Genomic DNA, 19,643 nt, shown 5'->3' on the forward strand with positions numbered 1-19,643 from the left:
TAATTCAGGATCTGTTTGGATGAGAATGTAGGGTGACTACATCACCCACAATGCATTTACATGCTCTTTGCGCAAACTCAGTGAGTGGTGAATGGTTACTGTATTCAACTCCTCCTCATTTCAGTGTAAGATGGTGGTAAGAAGCTGCTATCTGAAGAAATAGTTATACTGAAAAGGAAAACATCAAACCGATATTTAAAATAAGAGGTGGATAAGTCAATAAAGAAATCTAAGCTGTTCGGAGGCAGTCATCACCGCCCCAACTTCGTGTGAATAGGCTATCTGTGAAGTGGAATCCCTGTAATTGGAAAGCTAGCTAAAGTGAGTATTCATAAACTAACGTTCGTTATAAGTCATTTTCGTATAATTGCAACGAGAATGTGTGTTTTAATATAGCTAATCACGTGGATGTTTGGAATACGATACCACTCATGTTATTAAATCGTAGCGTAACTGTGAGTTGAGGGGAGAAGTCAAAGGTTGACATAGCTAGGCGGTGTACCTACTCTTCTGTCGGACCGATTAGTGGGAGAGGCGCAGGCTTTGTGGCAGTGTAGGCCGCATTATTGCAATATGGATAAGGCACTTAGCCAGTTAAAATATTTGTTGAAAAGATGTGATTTTTATGTCAAAAATTTAGGTTAAAATGCCAGAGGCTAAACGTTAATTTTTGAATGTAGATGAATTAAAAGTAGTTGCTTATCCGCTGTATTTTCGTTGCCGCTCGTCCGTTCAAGCTCTGCCCCAGCTGTTGAAGCACCTGACCGGCTTTTAGCACATCTGACGTTCCGCGAGCTTGTAATGGTGAAACACACTAGCCGTGTTTCTTTTGTTATGAATACACAGTGATGTGACACAAATTCACAGCGTTTGGTATAGGAGAAATTCTTGGAAAATATAATTACACTCCGATCTGTTTACTCCAACCCACCCAACTGCCATTAAATGCGTTGGCGTTATTTGTGGTTTGACTAGTTTTCATATAGGATCAGGTTATAGACTATATCAAATGAAATCCGAAGACAGATGTCTCTGCATCAGTTGCGAAATTAGTTTGTATGAACACTTCCGATACATTGTTAGGATTTTTTTCAGATTGCTGATAAGTTGTCTTTTGAAAATGGGCAATGTATTTCTAGTGGTTTTGGATCATCACTGGAAATCACCATTGGTGATTCTTTTAATATACCGACAGTACTATTTGCAAACAATAACGTTAAGAACCTGAAATTGTGTCTTTGCAGTATGCTTAGGTGTTTTTTGGATTTAAAGTTGACCATGAATTATGAATTAACTGTTTCCTTCAGTATTTTAAGAAAATTAATTCTGAGATTAGAATTCAATTGTTTTAAAAATTCTGGCTTTGGTGGGTCTTTTTAAGTCGTTTTTTGACAGGTGTTGGGAATGGATTTGTTTGAGTAGAATAATGTTTCTTAACCTGAGAAAGAAGCTGTGTGCATTTATTTCACCTCCAAAGATACATCTTTAACTCAGCTTTAGTTTTTTGCTCAGTGTGTTCTTGGTGGGGAGTAATGGGTCAAGAAAATGTCCTCAGCACATCACTATGAACTCATAGCCAATGACTGGTAACATGGTGGGTTTTCTGCCAATTTTCAGGGTATTTCTCAAAACTTCCTGTGTTTACTGATGAATAATCCAGTCCAGTTTCACAGTCGGCCATAAAGAACTTTGATTATATTCAGTTTTGGTCATTGTGATATTCGCTGCATGATATATTCACAGAAACATGTATAGATATTTAAAAAGTTAATTTTTAAATTAGGTCTTTAAATGTGAATTGTTAATATAGGAAATCAGTTTGTTTTAATGATTATGATACAAGTAGTAATTATGATACAAGTAGATCTTTCGAAAGCAGAGCAGGCTGTTGGTCCATTTGTTCTTAAAACAGACAGCAATCCCAACCAGATCTCACCTTTAGCTAATGTCCTTATTCCTCTCCTTCTTGATGCTCTGTGTCCTGTTCAGGTGAACCGCTGTGGTCTGAGGCTCTCCTTTCCCAGTGCAATAGGATGTCCCGTAGTCCCGAGCTGAAGGAGGACCCCATGGAGTGCCCTTTGTGCATGGAGCCACTGGAGATCGACGACGTGAACTTCTTCCCATGCACCTGCGGCTACCAGATCTGCCGCTTCTGCTGGCATCGAATTCGCACGGATGAGAACGGCCTGTGCCCAGCGTGCCGAAAGGTACGGTGCTCCTGAACACCAGAGAAACGGGAAGTTTAACTGGCAGTGCTACCAAATTATGCCTTTGTTGAAATCTAAATTACCATCGGTTTTTCACTTTGCAGTTAGATCAGTGATTAAGCTGTGATTCTAACACATGAATGAGCCTTGTTTATCCACACAGGCAAATTGCCTTGTCATCCAAGACAGACTCTGACAGTTATAAAATGATATACTTAATAATTGTCATATTTCCACACTGCCAATCTGTGTCTTGATTTTGTTTTATGGGGATATTTGGAAATTGTCCAGATAGCGCATACTAATCGTTCGTTGGGTGCACATCCTGCAGCCGTACCCCGAGGACCCGGCCGTGTACAAGCCCCTCTCACAGGAGGAGATCCAGAGGATAAAGAGCGAGAAAAAGCAGAAGCAGAATGAGAGGAAGCAGAAGGTGACAGAGAACCGCAAACACCTGGCCAGTGTACGTGTCGTGCAGCGCAACCTGGTGTTTGTTGTGGGACTCTCACAGAGACTCGCTGACCCCGAGGTGAGTGCCACTCACTGTCACACTTAGATTAGGAGAGCTGGTCAGCTCATGGACTACAGCTGGTAGTCAGAAAATGCCTCACACTGCTTCTCCAGTTGACAGTTGGCCTGTCAGTGTTTCACTTGCATGTTAGCATCCAAACAAGGGGGAGGTGATTTTTATTCTCACATCTTTCTGGACACCCCCTCTCTGATTGTTAGTGTTACTCATTACAATAGAATGGGAGACTGGTAGAAAATTTCCACTGCTGTGTTTTCACAATAATGTTGGTTACCTGAACTACTTTAATTTATGGAAGTAGTTTGTGTATTTGTTGCTGTGGTGTTCTTTGGCATGTACAATGGACACAAGCAATGTAAGGTAATGTGTGCATAGCGTGACGACACCTTTTACTGACATGGTATCAGAGCTTGGTAACTCTTTCTTTTATGAGTTTGGACACTAGGCTGCTCTGCACTAATCTGGTTGAGTTGTGTACAAGAGCAGTTTCATCTTCCTATGTGATAAAATCCTGTTATTTCCATGTGATGTTATAAACACAGCACTCAAGAACTTGAAACAAGGAGTGTTCAAAGAGAAAGATTCAAAATCTGTATGTCAGTGATATTTTGTAGCATCTGATATGTAGTTTGGGGACTAAAATTAGCCATCACTAACAACATCTAGGTAATTAAACTGACAGGTTTTTTGTGAATGAATACTTGGGATCAAACAGCGTCATTCATTAAAAGGACTATGATGTTACCATGACTAGCAGGATACAATGTTGATAATAAGGACACCAGAGCTGAGACTAGGGACTCGTTTTGTGTGTGTGTGTGTGTGTATAAAGAGGTCAGATATCTAGAATAAATGAATAGCATTGAAACCTAAGACATTGGGATGCGTTTTTGTGGACGGCGCTATGATATGCCATAAGACCATGACGCTGGCACGTGCATGGCAAAAATGTTATTTGCTATTTTCATGACTGGTGCAGATCGGCGCAGTTACAAAAAAAGGTTGGGTAATACATGAACACCAGGTGTGGTTAGACGTGCTGTCGCAATATCCAATCAGACAAAGTCGTGTCATTCCCTGTGAAAGCCAAGCACGAGCTGGCAACACAGTGCAGTGACAGTTTCATCATGGCAGCGAGCATTTAGGAATGGTAGCACCAAAAACAATCGCACATGAGGAAGCAGGCATACTTTTCAGGGAAGTACAGAGTCACCGTGCTAAAATATATGGCACGTTAAGCAGACCTCCTAGGTCTGATGTGATTAAATGTGCCTGGGAAGAGGTAGCTCAAATCTGAAATGAAACCTCTTACAGTGTCATTCGGAGAACTGCAGTAAAGTGCAGGAATAGGTTCAATGATGTGTGTCGAAGAGCTAAGAAAAAACAGCTTCCTGCCGCTGCATGCAGTCCACTGGTGGATTATAATAATAATCTCTTAATTTTACTCTCACCACAGTGAACAACAATTATAATAATAATAATAATGAGTACTATCATAATTACTGTTGGTATTGTTAATAATTATTATTGTGCTATTGTTGTTAATAAGTATTATAAAAAGAATATTTTCATAATTGTGATATGATGAATTTTATTTGATTTAAATTATATAATTTTCCATGTGTGATGGCATGCCCACTGTCTGACTTACATTTAATAGTCACAATAGAATCAATAAAATCAGTTGTATTTGGTTAGTAATTGCAAATTTGTTTGGAGTGTCTGTCTGTGTGTGGTCAAAATCCTGTTGTGAGAAATTGGATGTGTTTTCATGGTGCATGCGTGGAGTAAGGAAAGTGCAGTGTTGTACTTGCACTACCCAGACCCGAGGAGGAGGTATCGCAAGTGCAGTTTTAAGCCAACATGGATTGAGTACTGACATTGCCCCCGCGGATTTGAAATGTCACACTCCCTGTTGTGCCACTCCACCCACCTTGTCGGAGGCGCATTTATTTCTGTCCCCCAAATCAACATGGCAATAAATGTTTGTTACCTATAAAATTAGTAAAATGTGGTGTGAGGCAGTGCCCCAGCACAGCCAGAAAATTCAAGGCCATTTTCTTCGAAATAGATTAATACAAGTAAGAATATATAATTCACATATACGTTAATGGGTGTTCACTTATTTTTGGAAATATGAAATATTTTCCATTGGCGTATTTTGTAGCTAGGCATCAGTCTTTATCAGTGTAGTTGTATGTCTCATGAACAGTAAACAATAACCTTCTTATTGTTATTTCATCATTGTGACATGTAAAGTTGAGTTTCCAAAGCTAGCTTCAGCACCAAGTCATTTCTGGATAGTTTTAAAATCCCCTGGCATTCACTGCTAATAATTTTGGGACACATGCCCAATAAGTGGAAGCAAGGTCTGGACAGAGGCTGAGTTGTGATGGTCAGGGCTTGGCCAGGCGACTCGGGGGCAAGAGGTCAGGTCAGGTGTGGTCATTTCAGCTCTGATCCTGTAACTGCACAACCACTGAGAGATACTTTTTGACTACCAGCCCAGAATCTGTAATGGAAATGGTCTCTAATGTAATTTTGCTTTAGTTACAATTTCAGAGACTGTATGGGGCCATGAAGCCAGTCTTACCTATGGCTTCATTTGGGAATCAGTTACTCGCATGCCTAATTTGTGAACACCCCTTTTTTGGCACTCTTGAGATGTTTTTGCTAAGATGCTGACGAGCAGCTGCCTAAATATTTAATCTGTATTCATGTTCATGTTACAGATATAGAGTTTGGTTAGTACTATTATGGAGACTTTAATCCATGAAAAGTTCATTTATATTTAGGATTACGCTTCTATAGTGTGTACCAATCACAGTAATTACTGTCACATAGAAATGTATGCACTTGCAGGCTCTCCAAATGATTTTTTAATTATGTAGGCTATTTGGTCTCCTCATTAAGATTTGTTCTCATTTAGATAGTAAATGCTGTTTTGTGCTTCTCGGATGCTTTTCATTGGATTGCTGGTTTGGAACAATAAAATGGCGTAAAGTTTATTTATTCTGCAACCCAAGGTCTAAATTAGGTTCTCAGCTGAGCCCAGCCTATTTGGACCAATTACATATCAGTGAACCAGAACTTTCTCAGAGTTTGATACCACTTATCCCTGCCTCAGGGATTTAGGTTCAAATCACACTTGTTTTCTATTCCTGGAGGTCCTGAGAACGTGAGTGTCTGCATTCCCTTTGGTGGCAAGCGTTGGCGTAGTCTCATTAAACAAAAACACATCAAGTAAGATATTTGCCATTTGTGAGGCTGTGTGACGGAGTAGCTCACCTATCATGTGTCTCCACCATGTCCTTGTAGTGCTGATATATGGTGGGGGGAGGCCTGCTACTAACTTCGAATTTTAATTGGGGGGGCGAAGTGAGTAAAATCATGTCATATAGGGTGAAAGAAGAGAAGGCTGAAAAAAACATAGACCTACAAAATATACTATGAAAAATAAAGTGGAACCTCATTTATGTCGTTTGACCCGGAAAAGCCCTGTAGTTGTGATGGGTTTTCCAACACCTTTTCCTTTAGTGGCTCCTTGCTTGATTGTATACCTGTTTGATGTGCAAACTTGTTTGTTTGTATACCTGTTTGCTAAAGACCTTTTTTCTAAACAAGGAACTGAAGATGTTCATCAAGGAATCATTTGGTTAAGTTGTCTCAAATATTTGGCAAAGAAGATGATACCATTTGTTTCCTTGTGTGAAAGCTCTTTCTCTATATCTTGTTCATGTGAATGTAATTGAACTACAAGAGAGGTATTGGAACATCAGCCCTATTCGTATGAGATTAGTTTTACATGGGTTTGTAATGAAACATCTTTCACCCCTCCTCAGTGCTAAAGCTCATGAATTCGAATGGATGCATGAGTTTGGATGTAAACAATAACCTTTAAGGAACTCAGCAATGTAACTAGTAGCTGCAATTATATTTATAATTGTCCCTTTAATAAGCCTGCTGGTTCTTACTTTTGCTCATTGCTTTTATTTTTTTCCCTCCATATAAAAGCTCTCCCAGGTAGCATATGGTGTGGAAGAGATTTACCATCCAGACTAAGTAAATGGTTTAGTGAGTCTTACAAATGATCACGTCAAAAATATTTTCCCCAATGTGAGGCAACATCTGCCTGGAAAATCACGGACATTTGTAACTGCACTGCATGAGCACTGAGTTTAAACTTGTAGGTAATTTGCCCTGTCATTTTCTCAGGGAAGAGGAATAAATATTTCAGACAGAAACAAAGGCACCTGTAAAAAGTAAAAGGACCCTATGTAAATTTTAATCCTGTCCAAATAGGGCTATTGTCACTAATATTACTATATACTATATATTATTTATAAATTAGTTTACTTGATTAATTAATATGCTTATTCAGTGGAAATTATGCAACATTATCAAGTAGAAAAAATTTTCATTTTGATACTAAATGTTTTTTCTATGCTGTATATGAAATATTACTATGCTCATCTTGTCAATTTTTCAGGTTCTTAAACGGCCAGAATATTTTGGAAAGTTTGGCAAAATACATAAAGTTGTCATCAACAACAGTACATCATATGCAGGCTCACAGGTGATGGAAGTTACATGGTCCACAGAAGTGTGGTTCAAATACTATAAAAAAAACTACTATAAACTGAAATATGCAAGAAAACAAACGAGAAAATCAGTATACTGTTATGTTTTCTCTACAGGGTCCTAGTGCCAGTGCCTATGTTACTTACATCCGCTCAGAGGATGCCCTAAGAGCAATACAGTGTGTTAACAATGTGGTAGTCGATGGTAGAACACTTAAGGTAAGTGAAATGTCTTAACGTTTGGGTATGTTTAAATGGTTTTAGTCATAATAAAATGTTAAGGAACTTGATTTACTTTGTTTTAAAGTAATGTAAAACCTCTTTTGTTTCTTTCTTTCTTTCAAAGGCTTCTTTAGGTACAACAAAATACTGCAGTTATTTTCTGAAAAGCATGCAGTGCCCCAAGCCAGACTGTATGTATTTACATGAACTGGGAGATGAGGCAGCTAGTTTTACTAAAGAGGAAATGCAGGTAAAGGCAGCAAACATTGCTCACTGAAAAATGAAACCCTTTTTATTCAAAGAGCAGCAATTTTATCACTATCACTTTTCTAGAAATTGAAAATAAATTGAAGCACTATCTAGCTTTGGGATTTCAAACAAAGATTTTGAGGAATCAGTTTGTTTATATATACCATTAATCTGTCGTTTCTTGATATTGTTTGTTTAGGCTGGGAAACACCAAGAATATGAACAAAAACTCCTGCAAGATCTTTACAAACTGAATCCCAACTTTCTACAAACATCAACATGTGGAGGGGAGAAGTCAAAAGGCAAATCAAATGCTACACAAAGGTATGTTATTTTTAAGGGGGTAGTGTTGCACATTTAACAACTAACCATCGTGTCTTCATTAAGTCACTATTTTAATTTTAAATTTTATAATTTCTCTATACGTTTTTATCTCTGTGAACAAAGTTTGTCTGTTTACTTCTGTGAGCCAACTCTGTTCCATTTGTCCTTTCCATCCACAGACAGAATAGTACCAGTAAAGAGAATTGGCCCTTGCTACAGAGCTATGGCAAATTAGTTAACGGTTTACCTACAGAACATCGCAAGTCCCCACCACTTTTAGACTGCCTGACAGATTCAGATCACATGACTCCAGATGAAGTAGACCCCGAGCTCAGCACGGACCAGAGCCCAGGCCTCCCAGCATTCCCCTCGGCCCTAGAGCCTGCCAGGTACACAGCCTCACAGACTAATGCAAGCAGTGTCAAAGTGCAGCGGTTGGCAGGGAAGTTCTTTGTTCACGTGAGTGCAGTTTACAAGTTGATAACTACCTTAACCACTTACCTTTTTCATATTGTTTCAGTCCTGTTGAAAAACCAACGGAACCTGTAAGTATAGGGAACGGAGAGAACACACAACAGGTATGAACTACAGCTCAAAGATGGTTTAGATTGTCTTTGTGTAGGAGGGAGGTGTTTTACCTGTTCTTCTGTCAGCTAATCTCAAGTGTAGTGCAGTTGTAGACAGTGATTCGATCTTGCTGTGTTTTGGTGGTCTTGCAGGTTCCGAGCAGTGACTCACCCTCACCGCCTCCTGGGCTATCAAAGCCCAGTCTGGTGGTGCCCATCAGCATGGCAGACCTCACAGCACGTTCCCCCTTCGAGGGAGCAGCTGCCGAGTCACAGTCTCTGTTCTCAGACAACAGCAACTTCAGGCACCCCAACCCCCTCCCCAGTGGACTGCCCTCTTTCCCCAGCTCACCGCAGGGCGGCTCAGAGTGGCCCATGACCCCCGAACCCCACAGCCTTTTTGCCTCAGGTACATCCCCTCACCTGAGTGAGGACAGTGGGAGTCAAGAGGGGCCAAAGCTGTTTTTGCTGGAATTGACCTGTTCAGGTCCTAAAAACCCTGAATTACATGATGTAGAGTTATATAATTAATTCATTAGTTTGTTTATTTATTATTTGATGTATTGAATGGGGTGTGTCAAAGCAGTGAATGCATTCAACTCTGCCATTTCTGAACTACTACAGGATTGAAACTAGAAAACTGGTTCCAGTCACTGTACTTATGTTAGCATTGGCTGTGTTTGCTGTGACTCACAGTTAAATCATCCCAGACCAGGGGGTATGACAGTCCAGTTCTAGAGATCAACAGCAATGCATAGCTTAGCATTTTCTGTCTTTATAGTGCATGATTCAGATCGTCAGCTATATAATCAAAGCCATTAGTGAATTGAATTAGTGCAGAGAGAAAACAAAACTGCAGTGCCTTGATCCTCCAGCCCTCCAGTTAACCCAGCAGAGCTCGTGTTAAGCCTGAACACTGCAGCAAAGCCTCTGTTCAGTCAGAAATGCAAAGAAACACAAAGCATGCCTGTCCTGCAGTGTTCTCAGTAACGCCATGTGCATCCCTTCCAGACACAATCCCTGTCGCCTCCTCCACGGACTGGCAGGCTGCCTTTGGTTTTGGTTCCTCGGCCAAACAGCAGCAGCAAGATGACGACCTAGGCTTCGACCCCTTCGATGTAACCCGGAAGGCCCTGGCCGACCTCATTGAGAAAGAGCTCTCTGTGCAGGAGGCCCCGCCCTGCTCACCCACACTCCCACCCCACACAGCTGCCATCCCCAACGGACAACCACGCGGCCCCCAGCCGTTGCACCGCGGCCTCTTTGGCTCCTTCAGCCTGGCGCCACACATCACCTCACGCCACCCCTGGATGGGCCTGCCCACCCGCAACAATCTCACGCACGTGAGCCACATGGCCAGCACAGCACTCACGCACAGCCACTTCTTAGACGCAAGTGGCCCGCATCAGCACCACAGCACAGGCCTCGGGGGGATACCCATATCAGGTGAGTGGACGCTTTGCGGTGTTTCCCACAGAATGTCATTCAGTTTGTCATGATGGCTGTCTGGTTTGGGAGTTGGGGGGGGGGGGGGTTTACAAGGCACGGTAGAATAGAAATGAGGCTCTTTTACTGAAAAATCTACTTTTCTGGCCTGCCTTGCTTCTACATCTTTGAGGATGTGCTTACACTTAGGTTTAAAATGCATGTTGGGTGATCGGATCAGAAGTGGACAGCTGAAGCACTTTCTCATTTGCATCGCATGTCTCCTAGCCATCCAGCTGACCACTTGTGTTAGGTTTTCATTACTGCCATGTCAGGGACACATCAGGACGCTATAACCTGTACACTACAAAATATATGTGGTCGAATGTGTCCTTGACCACCTCAGCACATGGTTTGAGTGATCTAATCACAATGCGTCTTGGTGGACGTTTACACTTTGTATACTAGCCGTGATCCAGTCACCCAAGATGCGTTTTAACACCCATCTCAGCTGTTGGTTCTCAGTCCTAGCTGCCTCCCCCAGAAGCTTATTGGCTGCTGTTCTCCTCCTCTCCTACATATCTCTGTTCATTGGGTAACGTTACAGCGATCTCTCTCATCCTTGCTGCCATAGCAGCACTGGTTGAAGCCTGGAAATATTCTGAATAGCTAAATCACACTGCTAATCGAACTGTTCAGCTTCCCTACAGGTTTTCTTCTAAATGTTTCTGACTGTTGTGGTAATACCTCCTGTCTAGTCTATTGTGCCTCCTCAGGATACGCCCTTATGATTCTTGGAAAATGTATGCAAAATTCATCTTGATTGAGGGATCATACATTCAGCATCAGAGTTAAACTCTTATCGTTATTCACTAACATTAACATTGTACAATTAGTTGATATTGACTTTGCAGCTTTACTGTACTAAATCATACATTTACAATTATATGTCATCAGATATTAAGGAAACTTTCTAAGTTGAAGTAAATGCTTCTGTGACAACAGTGCTACAGCCAGTATGTTCACCTTTGTAGCCAATTTAGCTAACAAGCTACATTCCAGAAAAGAAATTCTGTTTGTGTTAACTTCCATGTGTTGTAGACCTGTGTTACTATTAAACAGAAACTAAATTTGGTTGCAAGAAAGTGAAAACTATGAGAGAGATTAATTTTTGAAGTTGTTAAGATTCTTCATTTGAGTACCTTTTTGTTGTTTATTAATTTGATTACTGTAAAACATTCAGCAACAAATTATTTATGTGAATACATGTAAATTATCCTCAGGGTTTTTTGGATGTTTGGTACAAATTTCAACCAAATCCAGTGAAAAAGACAATTGGTGAAGCTTAGAATACACATATAAAGAATTGCAAAAGTGATTTAAATTTATCTCAAACATTTAGTTGCATATGTAGAAAGTGGGTTGGCATGGACGTGGAATGTGGTGTAACTAGGCAAGTATAGCCTACTGCAGTTGAAGAGCAATAAGATGACTACTGGCTGCTTTTCCCACTCATCTGCCTTACACAGTTAGATTATGAGGACCAGTCACTGACCTCGTTACAAGCAGCCAAATGTATATCTATAGGACTTAATTCGCATGCAGCCATTTATGAGTGAGACATTGCGCATCCATATAATCAAAACGATGCACTTGCCTTTCCAGTTTTCACTATTCAAATTGACTAGCTACCTTCATAACATTTATGAAACAGTTTCTTTTGTCTTTTTTGTGTGTATATTAGTGATGTGATTTGCTGCACCGACATAATATTTACCAAAGACTTCATAATGAGTCATCACTTACTTTAGGGAACACCTATATGCCTATATGTTAACCAGCCAGCCTAAATTCTGATACACCTATTCTGTAACTTCAGAGAATATCTAACTGTGTTACTAGCCAACTTTGAGGCACAGAGGAAAACCCTCGTGCCACAATCTGCATTCCAGTGCAAATACAGTCTATGGTAAATATAGTCTGGTTCAAATGAAGGGGAGAACTTGAAAGATTGTTTGCTGGAGCCCTAAAAAAATCTTAAGTGAAACGGGCCACAAAATGTGAGAGAATTTATTTGAAAAAATATGGATTGCGGAAAATTTCAGTTTTTAAGGGGGCTGAACCCTGAATGACAGAGTTATAAAAAGATTATCTGGTTTATAATTTCCAACACTAAAAACATTGTAAATGTAAACATTAGCTGATCAACCTTCAGTGTAGGACTCATTGTCGCTTGCCATTGTCAAAGTTTAGTGTTGTGCTGACTTGTAGGCTCCATGTGCTCAGCCTGGCAACCAGCATGAGCTTCGTGTGTTGGGGAGGAGGGGCAGAGGCAGACGATTCCCTCCAGTATTGGAATTTGGACTGCAGTGCCCATATTAAATGCTTGATGTCAATAATACGTATTGGTCATTTAGGAACATAGACTAACTTATCAGAGTTAATACAGAGTATGTGGGAGAGAGAGCAGGAGGGTGGGGACAAGGAGAGGCTGAGTTTATCAAAGCGCTGTACACAGCTCTACAATAAAAATAAAATGACATTTTAACCTAATCTTAAATAGTAATACAAATAGAAAGTGCATAGAAGGCAGTCAGTGTTGATGTTGTGACAGGCTGCCAGTGTTGTGACAGTGCAGTACTGGGGTAGTCTGTGCTAGTAACAGCCCTGTGTGCGCATGTCCGTGCGCGTGCGTTTGGAGGGGGGGGGGAGGGAACCGCACACCCGGGATACGCACAGCTGTACAAGTGTAACCCAGTGCTCTAAATATCAAGTTTTTGGACTCTTTCCCAGCCCGCTGTGCTTGGGGCTTTTACGTGTCAGTTGTGTTTTCCCCAAGCTGCTGCAGTTCTCCTCCTCATGAGAGATTTTGTGCTCCTTTTCCCTCACAGAAAGCAGTAGCTCAGCAGAAAGCATCAACGTGAAAGAATGGCAGGACGGTCTGAGAGCTCTCCTGCCAAACATCAACATCAACTTCGGAGGCCTCCCAAGCTCTACCTCCTCTTCCTCCTCCTCCTCCACTTCCAGCGTGAATCACATTGGGGTGTCGGCAGGGTCAGCAGGGGTCTCGCACAGTCTGAGCTGGGACGGCACGGCAAGCTGGATGGACCCAGCCATCATCACCGGTATGCCTTAGTGGTTTTCCTCATATGCTATAGACAGTTATCAGTAACCATGTGAGGACTAGTGCTAAACTAACCACCCTATTATTAGGGGATTGTCTGTAGTGCTTGCAGTGTCTGTTGTCTGTATTTGTCTGTGACTGGGTAATCTTTTTATGTAAAAATTCCATTGTACTTGGATTTTTGCTGACTTTTTCTTATGACTAACGTGACTAAACCATTAGAGCCAAACAAATGTATTTTTTTGTAAAGAGATCGTCAACATGAAAACACCAACAATAAAACAACCCTAAACAAAAACATCTGCATGATGAAATGAAACTAGCACATGGGAAAGAATGACCAACTTACTTTACTTTCTCAATTCTCCCTCCCACCACTCAAGGTGTCCCAGCATCTGCGGGCAGTAGTTTGGACTGTCTCCAGGACGACAGCCCGCCCCACTGGCTGAAATCCCTGCAGGCGCTGACGGAGGCAGATGGACCCGGTGGCTCGGGGGCAGCGCCCCAGGCACAGCACACCGGCCTGCTGGACGCAGCGGCCCAGCTCTCGCTGCACAGAGCCGGCTGGGCCCCTTACCTCCCGCCCCCTACACTCACTCCCAGCCAGTTCCACTCTCCACCCCCAGGCTTCCAGACAGCCTTCAGACCCCCGGCGCAGACCGCCACGGACCTCCTACAGAGCGCCGGCATGGACCGCCACTAGGGACAAGCCTCCAGCTCCATCCACATCCCTCCCTTCCTTTTAACTTAACTGTAACAACGCGTGAGGCTGCAGAATATCCCCATCATTAATAACATAACATAAGCTCTTATTCGTCTGACCCCTCTCCTTACAGCATTTTTTTTTTTGAGGCACACTTTAAATCGCCTTGTAAGGTGTGGAACGACACGCGGAGCAAAACTAGTGAGGGTGATGATTAGGTTGGCTCATACAGAGGCTCCTAACTAATGCAGATGGTTCTGGTGAAAGAAATGGCTATCACTCTCTCACACACACACATGCAGGAGAGGAGGTTTGAGGAACGTTGAATGTTTGAAGTGCACAAATGCAACTAATGGTTAAAGAGAACAGAACTAGACTGTTGAAGTGTCTCGCCCACCAGTTTCCCATCCATCCTAGGCTGCTGTTCCGACCCAGCACTGTGAATGTGCCGGTCTGCTCAGTGATGGGGATTGCAACTATTCTGTCAAAGTGGAGATGACTGAAAATGTATGGTCATCTCAGAGGAGTCAACGCAGCACACCGGCGTCTCTGCCTCACGAGTCTGTGGCACAGGTCCACAGACGAGACTTGGTGACGCGGTGCATGTGCAGCGGCCTCTGGTCCCCTGAGGGGGTTCCGAGGGCCCCCACGCGGCATCGGGGGAGTCACTGCTGTACCTCTGTATCAGAGGGTGGAGCGCTTCCCCACTGAATGCTGGGGGCTCAGGTCCTGACTCACTAGCAGGCGATCTACAGGGGACTTGAGATGCCACTGTGTGGCACTCAGTCTCTCCGCTCCTAGTGAGGGAGAAGCATCAAGACCGCAGAACACATTCATTAAACCCATCAATATTAAGTGTCAGTGATGCAGGTTTCAGTAGCCAAGGAAGGATAGAGATAGCAAAGAAGGGTGATGGTTTTAAAGACAAAGACGAGATTGCTGATAATGTGAGCATCGTTAAAGACAGTAACACAATTACTTCTGGCTATTTCAGGGCCTCCGAATCATTTCCCTTTTTTTCTTTCCCTCTACTGTGTGGCCCATCCTAAACAGTATTTATCAGACACAATCATTCATTCTTTCAGGCAAAGTCAATATAGTCCAACCTTTTGGTTTTAACATGCTGCTGAGATAACACATTTAACACGAAGTGAAGAGCGAAAAGAATAAAATAATTGACTCCTTTTCTGCAGGTCTGGAACAACAAAATCCTAAATAAAATTGAATACTCAGTTCCTCTGTTTTAATCATTGTTTTTTCTCCGCTTCATACAAGTTAAAAGATGATAAGGTAGAACAATTATTAAATTGTTTTATTATCTAATGATGTAATTGACACTCTTAAAACAACTGCACAATGTTATCGACAAGTTATCATTGTTAGCAGATATATATGTAACAGGTGAATTTAATTATCTTGTAAAAAGTAAAATGACATTTTTCAGTCTTTTCTCAAAGGAATAAAGTGGATAAGTCACACTAAAATGAAAAACAGCTCCATGGAGGATGGCCCAAAGTTACATCAGGATCAACGCTTTTTATACATCTGTACAAATGTGTTTTTCATGTTGGAGGTCCCTATAGAGCCACAACCGGCCTACAGTCATGTTGTTGTTGTTTACATTAGCTGTGGGTATTCAAACAAACGCACGTGGAGCATGCAGGGTTCGCTCCCTTCAGGAAGTCGATTAGTTCCTGTTTTGGTTCCAAGTGCTCTTTCACATCTCATCTCTCTCTGAGCTGCTGTTTAACAGACCGTCCCGTTCTCCATGCGGGATTTGGGGTTGGTGGTGCGGCTTGGGGGCGGGGGCTGGATGGAAGGTGCCAGCGTGCAGAAGAAACCAGCAATGAGGGTCAGACCAAGCCCACACCAGGCACTGAACATGGACCAGCCGTAACCATGACTTATGTCATCTGGCAGGCTGAACAGGTAACGAGGGTAGCGGGACAGTTCAAAATTGATGCCAGCCACGCAGGTACACAGAGCAATGATACAGAAGGTGCCTATGAGCAGATAAAAGAATCACTTATGAGCATATCAAGCAAAATGGTTAGCACAAAACAGAACGGCATAAAAGCAAGAACTACTGGAAAAGACAACAAATCCTGGGCAGATTCCAAGGGGCTCTAGAAGAGGTGATCACTTAGTGTAGCCTAACCTCCCATGAGGAAAAGCAGGCCAGCCACATAGTGCATCAAGCCCTGCTCCCAGCAGCAACCCAGCAGACCCACAGTCCAGCCAAACAGGATGACTGCCAGGGCCATGCCCATAAAGGCAGCCGTCATCCGGCGCAGATCTGGGGAATAAGGTTTAAGATTGTATCCAGAGATGCTGCATGTACATCAATGGAGTACATCCAAGCCACTGGCACTCCTAAGTGAACACTTTTGGATTATGGATACCTATTTTTTCCACTTCTTGTACCTAATATAAAAACATTCTATAAACTTGCATAAAAATTCTAATGCTAAATAGGGCTTCTCTAGAGTTATTTTCTGTATATAGTGATTGACTTACGCAAGGCATGCCAGTCATCCTGTTGAATGGTCCTGGTAGTATTGTGGGACAAGTCCTTCCGCACCAATGACGATGAAGAATAGTAATACTTAATGTAGGAGCACCGCTCAATTGTCCCTAAATGAAGTTTAAAGAAAAGTTTCAGTGATTTATATCAGGTACCAGTAGTACACAGAAGAGGGCAACTAGCTGCACGTCATCCCTGACAAATTGCAATACAAAATATTGTACAGAGCTGGGAATAATAGAGAGATTTTCATAATAAGTATGACTAAACTACACAGATGGCCTCTTGACTTAATTCTGCTTCTGATCATATGGTCTAAATCTCTTAATAACAATTCAAATGAAAGGACACTTACTCATCGTGTGTAAAATCACATGGTGAGTAATGGTCCCAATTGACGATTTAAATTTCTGCCTATCTGGACATACTATTTATTCCAAATGTAGATGAGCCTAAAACTGTCCAAAAGCTAGTGATTACAATGAGTCCCGAAAAGATCTATGGCAGATTTAAAGAATGTTTGTCGAGATCTAGAATACTGCCAAGACTGGTGGTCTCGAATCTAACAATTTCTCATATGGTATACAGCTCAAAGCAAGTATTCTCAGGAAGATAATTGCTAACCATTGCTGTCATTAGTTTAATTCAGTGTACGTGGCCCCGTCGATCGTAGATTTGATATAGACTATTAACAATCACATGTAAATGGTCGTAGCTAGCGTTAATGTTCACCTTCTTGAATTTGTTCTTCGATGTCTTGGTCAAATCCAAGTCTATAGCATTTGGACCACAACCCCATGTTGGTCGAATTGTACCGTCTACTGCACTCATCCGCCGCGCTCATTGCAAAGAGCTGACGCCGGTTCCGATTCAGCAGGCGTCGGTTCTCCAATCGGTCCAGCGCCGTTCGACTGGAACGCAGTGGAAGGCTGTGGTTGGGAATGTAAATGAAACCTGGGTCGCTCCGACGGTTCGAGAAAGTTCGGCAGCGCTCCTTGTATCTCCTAGCGTCCGTTTCGTACCAATGGTCTGACGAAATTGCGACTGTTAGGAAACACAAGGCAACAAGAGAAAGACAGAGACCCGTGTACAACAGCCATTTCCCCGTCGCCATCGTAGCTTCTCCTAAGGCCGCATCAGCACCCCACCATGGACAGCTCCTCCTCAAATCGATGCATTGAAATTAAGCATTTGCATCTTTTAACAAAATTATATTGTTCGTGAAAATTAGCTGTTTTGATTATCCATCATTCGTTAAATAAAAACAAAAATGCAGGCCCGCCCGAACGTCAGTTAATTTTCCATTTTGTATTAACGGAGGATAAAACAGGCTTGGCTGCGCGACTAGTTTTCGACGTATCACATCCAACCTTTTGCTCTTCCTTAAACTACATACTGACACATGGCAATCAGTATAGGCTTCAAATAAATCAAATAGGTTTCATTACCTTAAAAAATACGTGAACCACAAAAAAACTTTGCAATATATACACCATATATTTTATTAGGCAATGCAAGGTATTTGCATCAAGCACTTCTCATAGGCAGTGACAGTTCAAAGTGCTTTACACAGACGTAGAAGAATTAAATAATTAAGCTTATTACATCGCGAGAAATATCACCTCAGGAAGCTTCTTGCAAAAAGGTTACATACAACAAATTATTTAAACAGAAAATATTATAAAATTAAGTAGACATGATCTAAATAGATAAGAAAAAAACAACTAAACAATGAAAAAAAAAAAGAAAAATACCTTTGATGTATTAATTAATGAATCGAAGGCATAAGGTGCGTAAAATCAAAGCTGGGTGATAGCAGCGCAATGCTGTCTCTGGGAGCTAAAAACAGTGTCTTGAACCTTAATGAAAGCTAGACCGAATCGAACAGGTTTTCAGTCTTGAAACGTTACAAACATTTACTTTAAGAAGCATAATGTAGTTGTAGTTAGATACTACAGAAGCGGTGCCGTCCTCCACCTCTTCAAATGGTCAGTCACACCTACAGAACAGCAGCCGGCTGAGTGTTTGTGGGTGGCAGACCACTCACAACCTTTAACCTGGCAGTGAGTGACGCATTTTCTAACTCCAGCAACATCACAATAGCGCAATACCCACAACCATCAGTGTCACTGCTATACCTATAATTGATTACCGCCCAAGTAGTATGCAATAGCAGGGGTCAGAACCATGCTAGTGATGAACAAAGTGCCTGGCTAATTAGAGAGGGCAATATACCGTAAAAGTACAAGAGGCAGCTATAAGGTAGGTGTACTTATGTGGCCAGTGAATGTAGATGCATGGCAGATGCAACATAGGTGACTAATAACATTACTGAATTAGTTACTAACAGTAACTTGCAAGCTACTCTATACCTTCACTACAAGGTATCCTACAGGAGCCACATCTCATCACTGGATCTCACAGGCTGTCCTCTGTTACCTTAACTCATCAGTCAGCATATCTTGCAAAAAACATGCAGCTGTGAAGGGACCATCAGCTTCGGGTAGGTTATCTATCAAAAATGCAGTCTATGCCATTGCAGTTACTTATAAGGCCTAGCTAACCAAATCATATGTGATACATATGCATAGATTAACGACCGAAAGAAAGACGTCTTTCAGATTGTGCCCGTCACTCGTGTTCAAGCTGGATGGCGGAAGATTTGGCCACTACAGCACACATATTCAAAAACATTCCTGAAAGTAATCACGTTATTTGTCCAAGAGAAGAGTCGCATTTAAAAGTCTTTTAATGTAAGCATTAGCCTAAGTCTAGTGGACGTCATCAGGTTTCAGTTAGACTCGGGCAGCAAAGATCTAAGAAAACTCATCAGCCTGTCTTCCGAACGCAAATTCAAACCTGTAGCTAGGTGTAGCCTCAGCATAACATTCAAAATTCGAAACAGGTTAGGTTGTGATTACAAGCAACTGGCAGTTTTATTCTTTGGAGAGAGAAAAAAATAAAAACCCACACACCCACCCTGAAACTCCTGTGAGCATACGAGCTGAGCAGTCGAAGCCTGAAATCAGGTAAAACGACTGAGATCTGAAACTATCTACAATAATCCACACCATTTCACAGAAAAACTGGACAACATCTGATAAATTGTAACCAAGTCGTCCGATCGACGGGAAACCTGTCCGTATCACTCACTGCTAACCTACAGTTCAGGAGCTAACAAGATACAGCT

At 41.9% G+C, this 19,643-nt stretch overlaps 2 protein-coding genes across 2 annotated transcripts; one reads left to right on the forward strand and one right to left on the reverse strand.

Annotated features, from left to right (window-relative positions):
* Nucleotides 1-98: 98 nt before the first annotated feature.
* cnot4a (CCR4-NOT transcription complex, subunit 4a) lies at nucleotides 99-15,164 on the forward strand. The gene is made up of 13 exons (XM_035532141.2): nucleotides 99-321; nucleotides 1,990-2,207; nucleotides 2,539-2,736; nucleotides 7,226-7,312; nucleotides 7,434-7,535; nucleotides 7,663-7,788; nucleotides 7,987-8,111; nucleotides 8,291-8,500; nucleotides 8,632-8,689; nucleotides 8,831-9,086; nucleotides 9,689-10,123; nucleotides 12,994-13,227; nucleotides 13,610-15,164. Exons 2-13 carry the CDS (start codon nucleotides 2,034-2,036, stop codon nucleotides 13,927-13,929), a joined length of 2,325 nt encoding a protein of 774 aa, XP_035388034.1. The 5' UTR covers nucleotides 99-321; nucleotides 1,990-2,033; the 3' UTR covers nucleotides 13,930-15,164.
* A 62-nt stretch (nucleotides 15,165-15,226) lies between these two features.
* Nucleotides 15,227-19,196, reverse strand: tmem178ba (transmembrane protein 178Ba). Its single transcript, XM_027013862.3, has 4 exons — nucleotides 17,186-19,196; nucleotides 16,447-16,563; nucleotides 16,088-16,225; nucleotides 15,227-15,932 (listed from the first exon to the last, which is right to left on the reverse strand). Exons 1-4 carry the CDS (start codon nucleotides 17,565-17,567, stop codon nucleotides 15,676-15,678), a joined length of 894 nt encoding a protein of 297 aa, XP_026869663.1. The 5' UTR covers nucleotides 17,568-19,196; the 3' UTR covers nucleotides 15,227-15,675.
* Between the last annotated feature and the right edge of the window lie 447 nt (nucleotides 19,197-19,643).

The sequence above is a fragment of the Electrophorus electricus genome, chromosome 16, assembly GCF_041902795.1.
Source record: "Electrophorus electricus isolate QZ-2024a chromosome 16, ASM4190279v1, whole genome shotgun sequence".
Lineage (NCBI taxonomy): Eukaryota > Metazoa > Chordata > Actinopteri > Gymnotiformes > Gymnotidae > Electrophorus > Electrophorus electricus.

Bases quoted from the DNA above. Each gene is read 5' to 3' on its own strand.
- cnot4a (XM_035532141.2), top strand. From the start codon at position 2,034: ATGTCCCGTAGTCCCGAGCTGAAGGAGGACCCCATGGAGTGCCCTTTG. The intron at 7,536-7,662 runs GTAAGTGAAATG...TTTCTTTCAAAG, and splicing joins TCGATGGTAGAACACTTAAG to GCTTCTTTAGGTACAACAAA. The intron at 8,501-8,631 runs GTACACAGCCTC...ATATTGTTTCAG, and splicing joins TCGGCCCTAGAGCCTGCCAG to TCCTGTTGAAAAACCAACGG.
- tmem178ba (XM_027013862.3), bottom strand. From the start codon at position 17,567: ATGGCGACGGGGAAATGGCTGTTGTACACGGGTCTCTGTCTTTCTCTT. The intron at 16,226-16,446 runs GTAAGTCAATCA...CTTATTCCCCAG, and splicing joins GGATGACTGGCATGCCTTGC to ATCTGCGCCGGATGACGGCT. The intron at 15,933-16,087 runs GTTAGGCTACAC...ATCTGCTCATAG, and splicing joins CCTGCTTTTCCTCATGGGAG to GCACCTTCTGTATCATTGCT.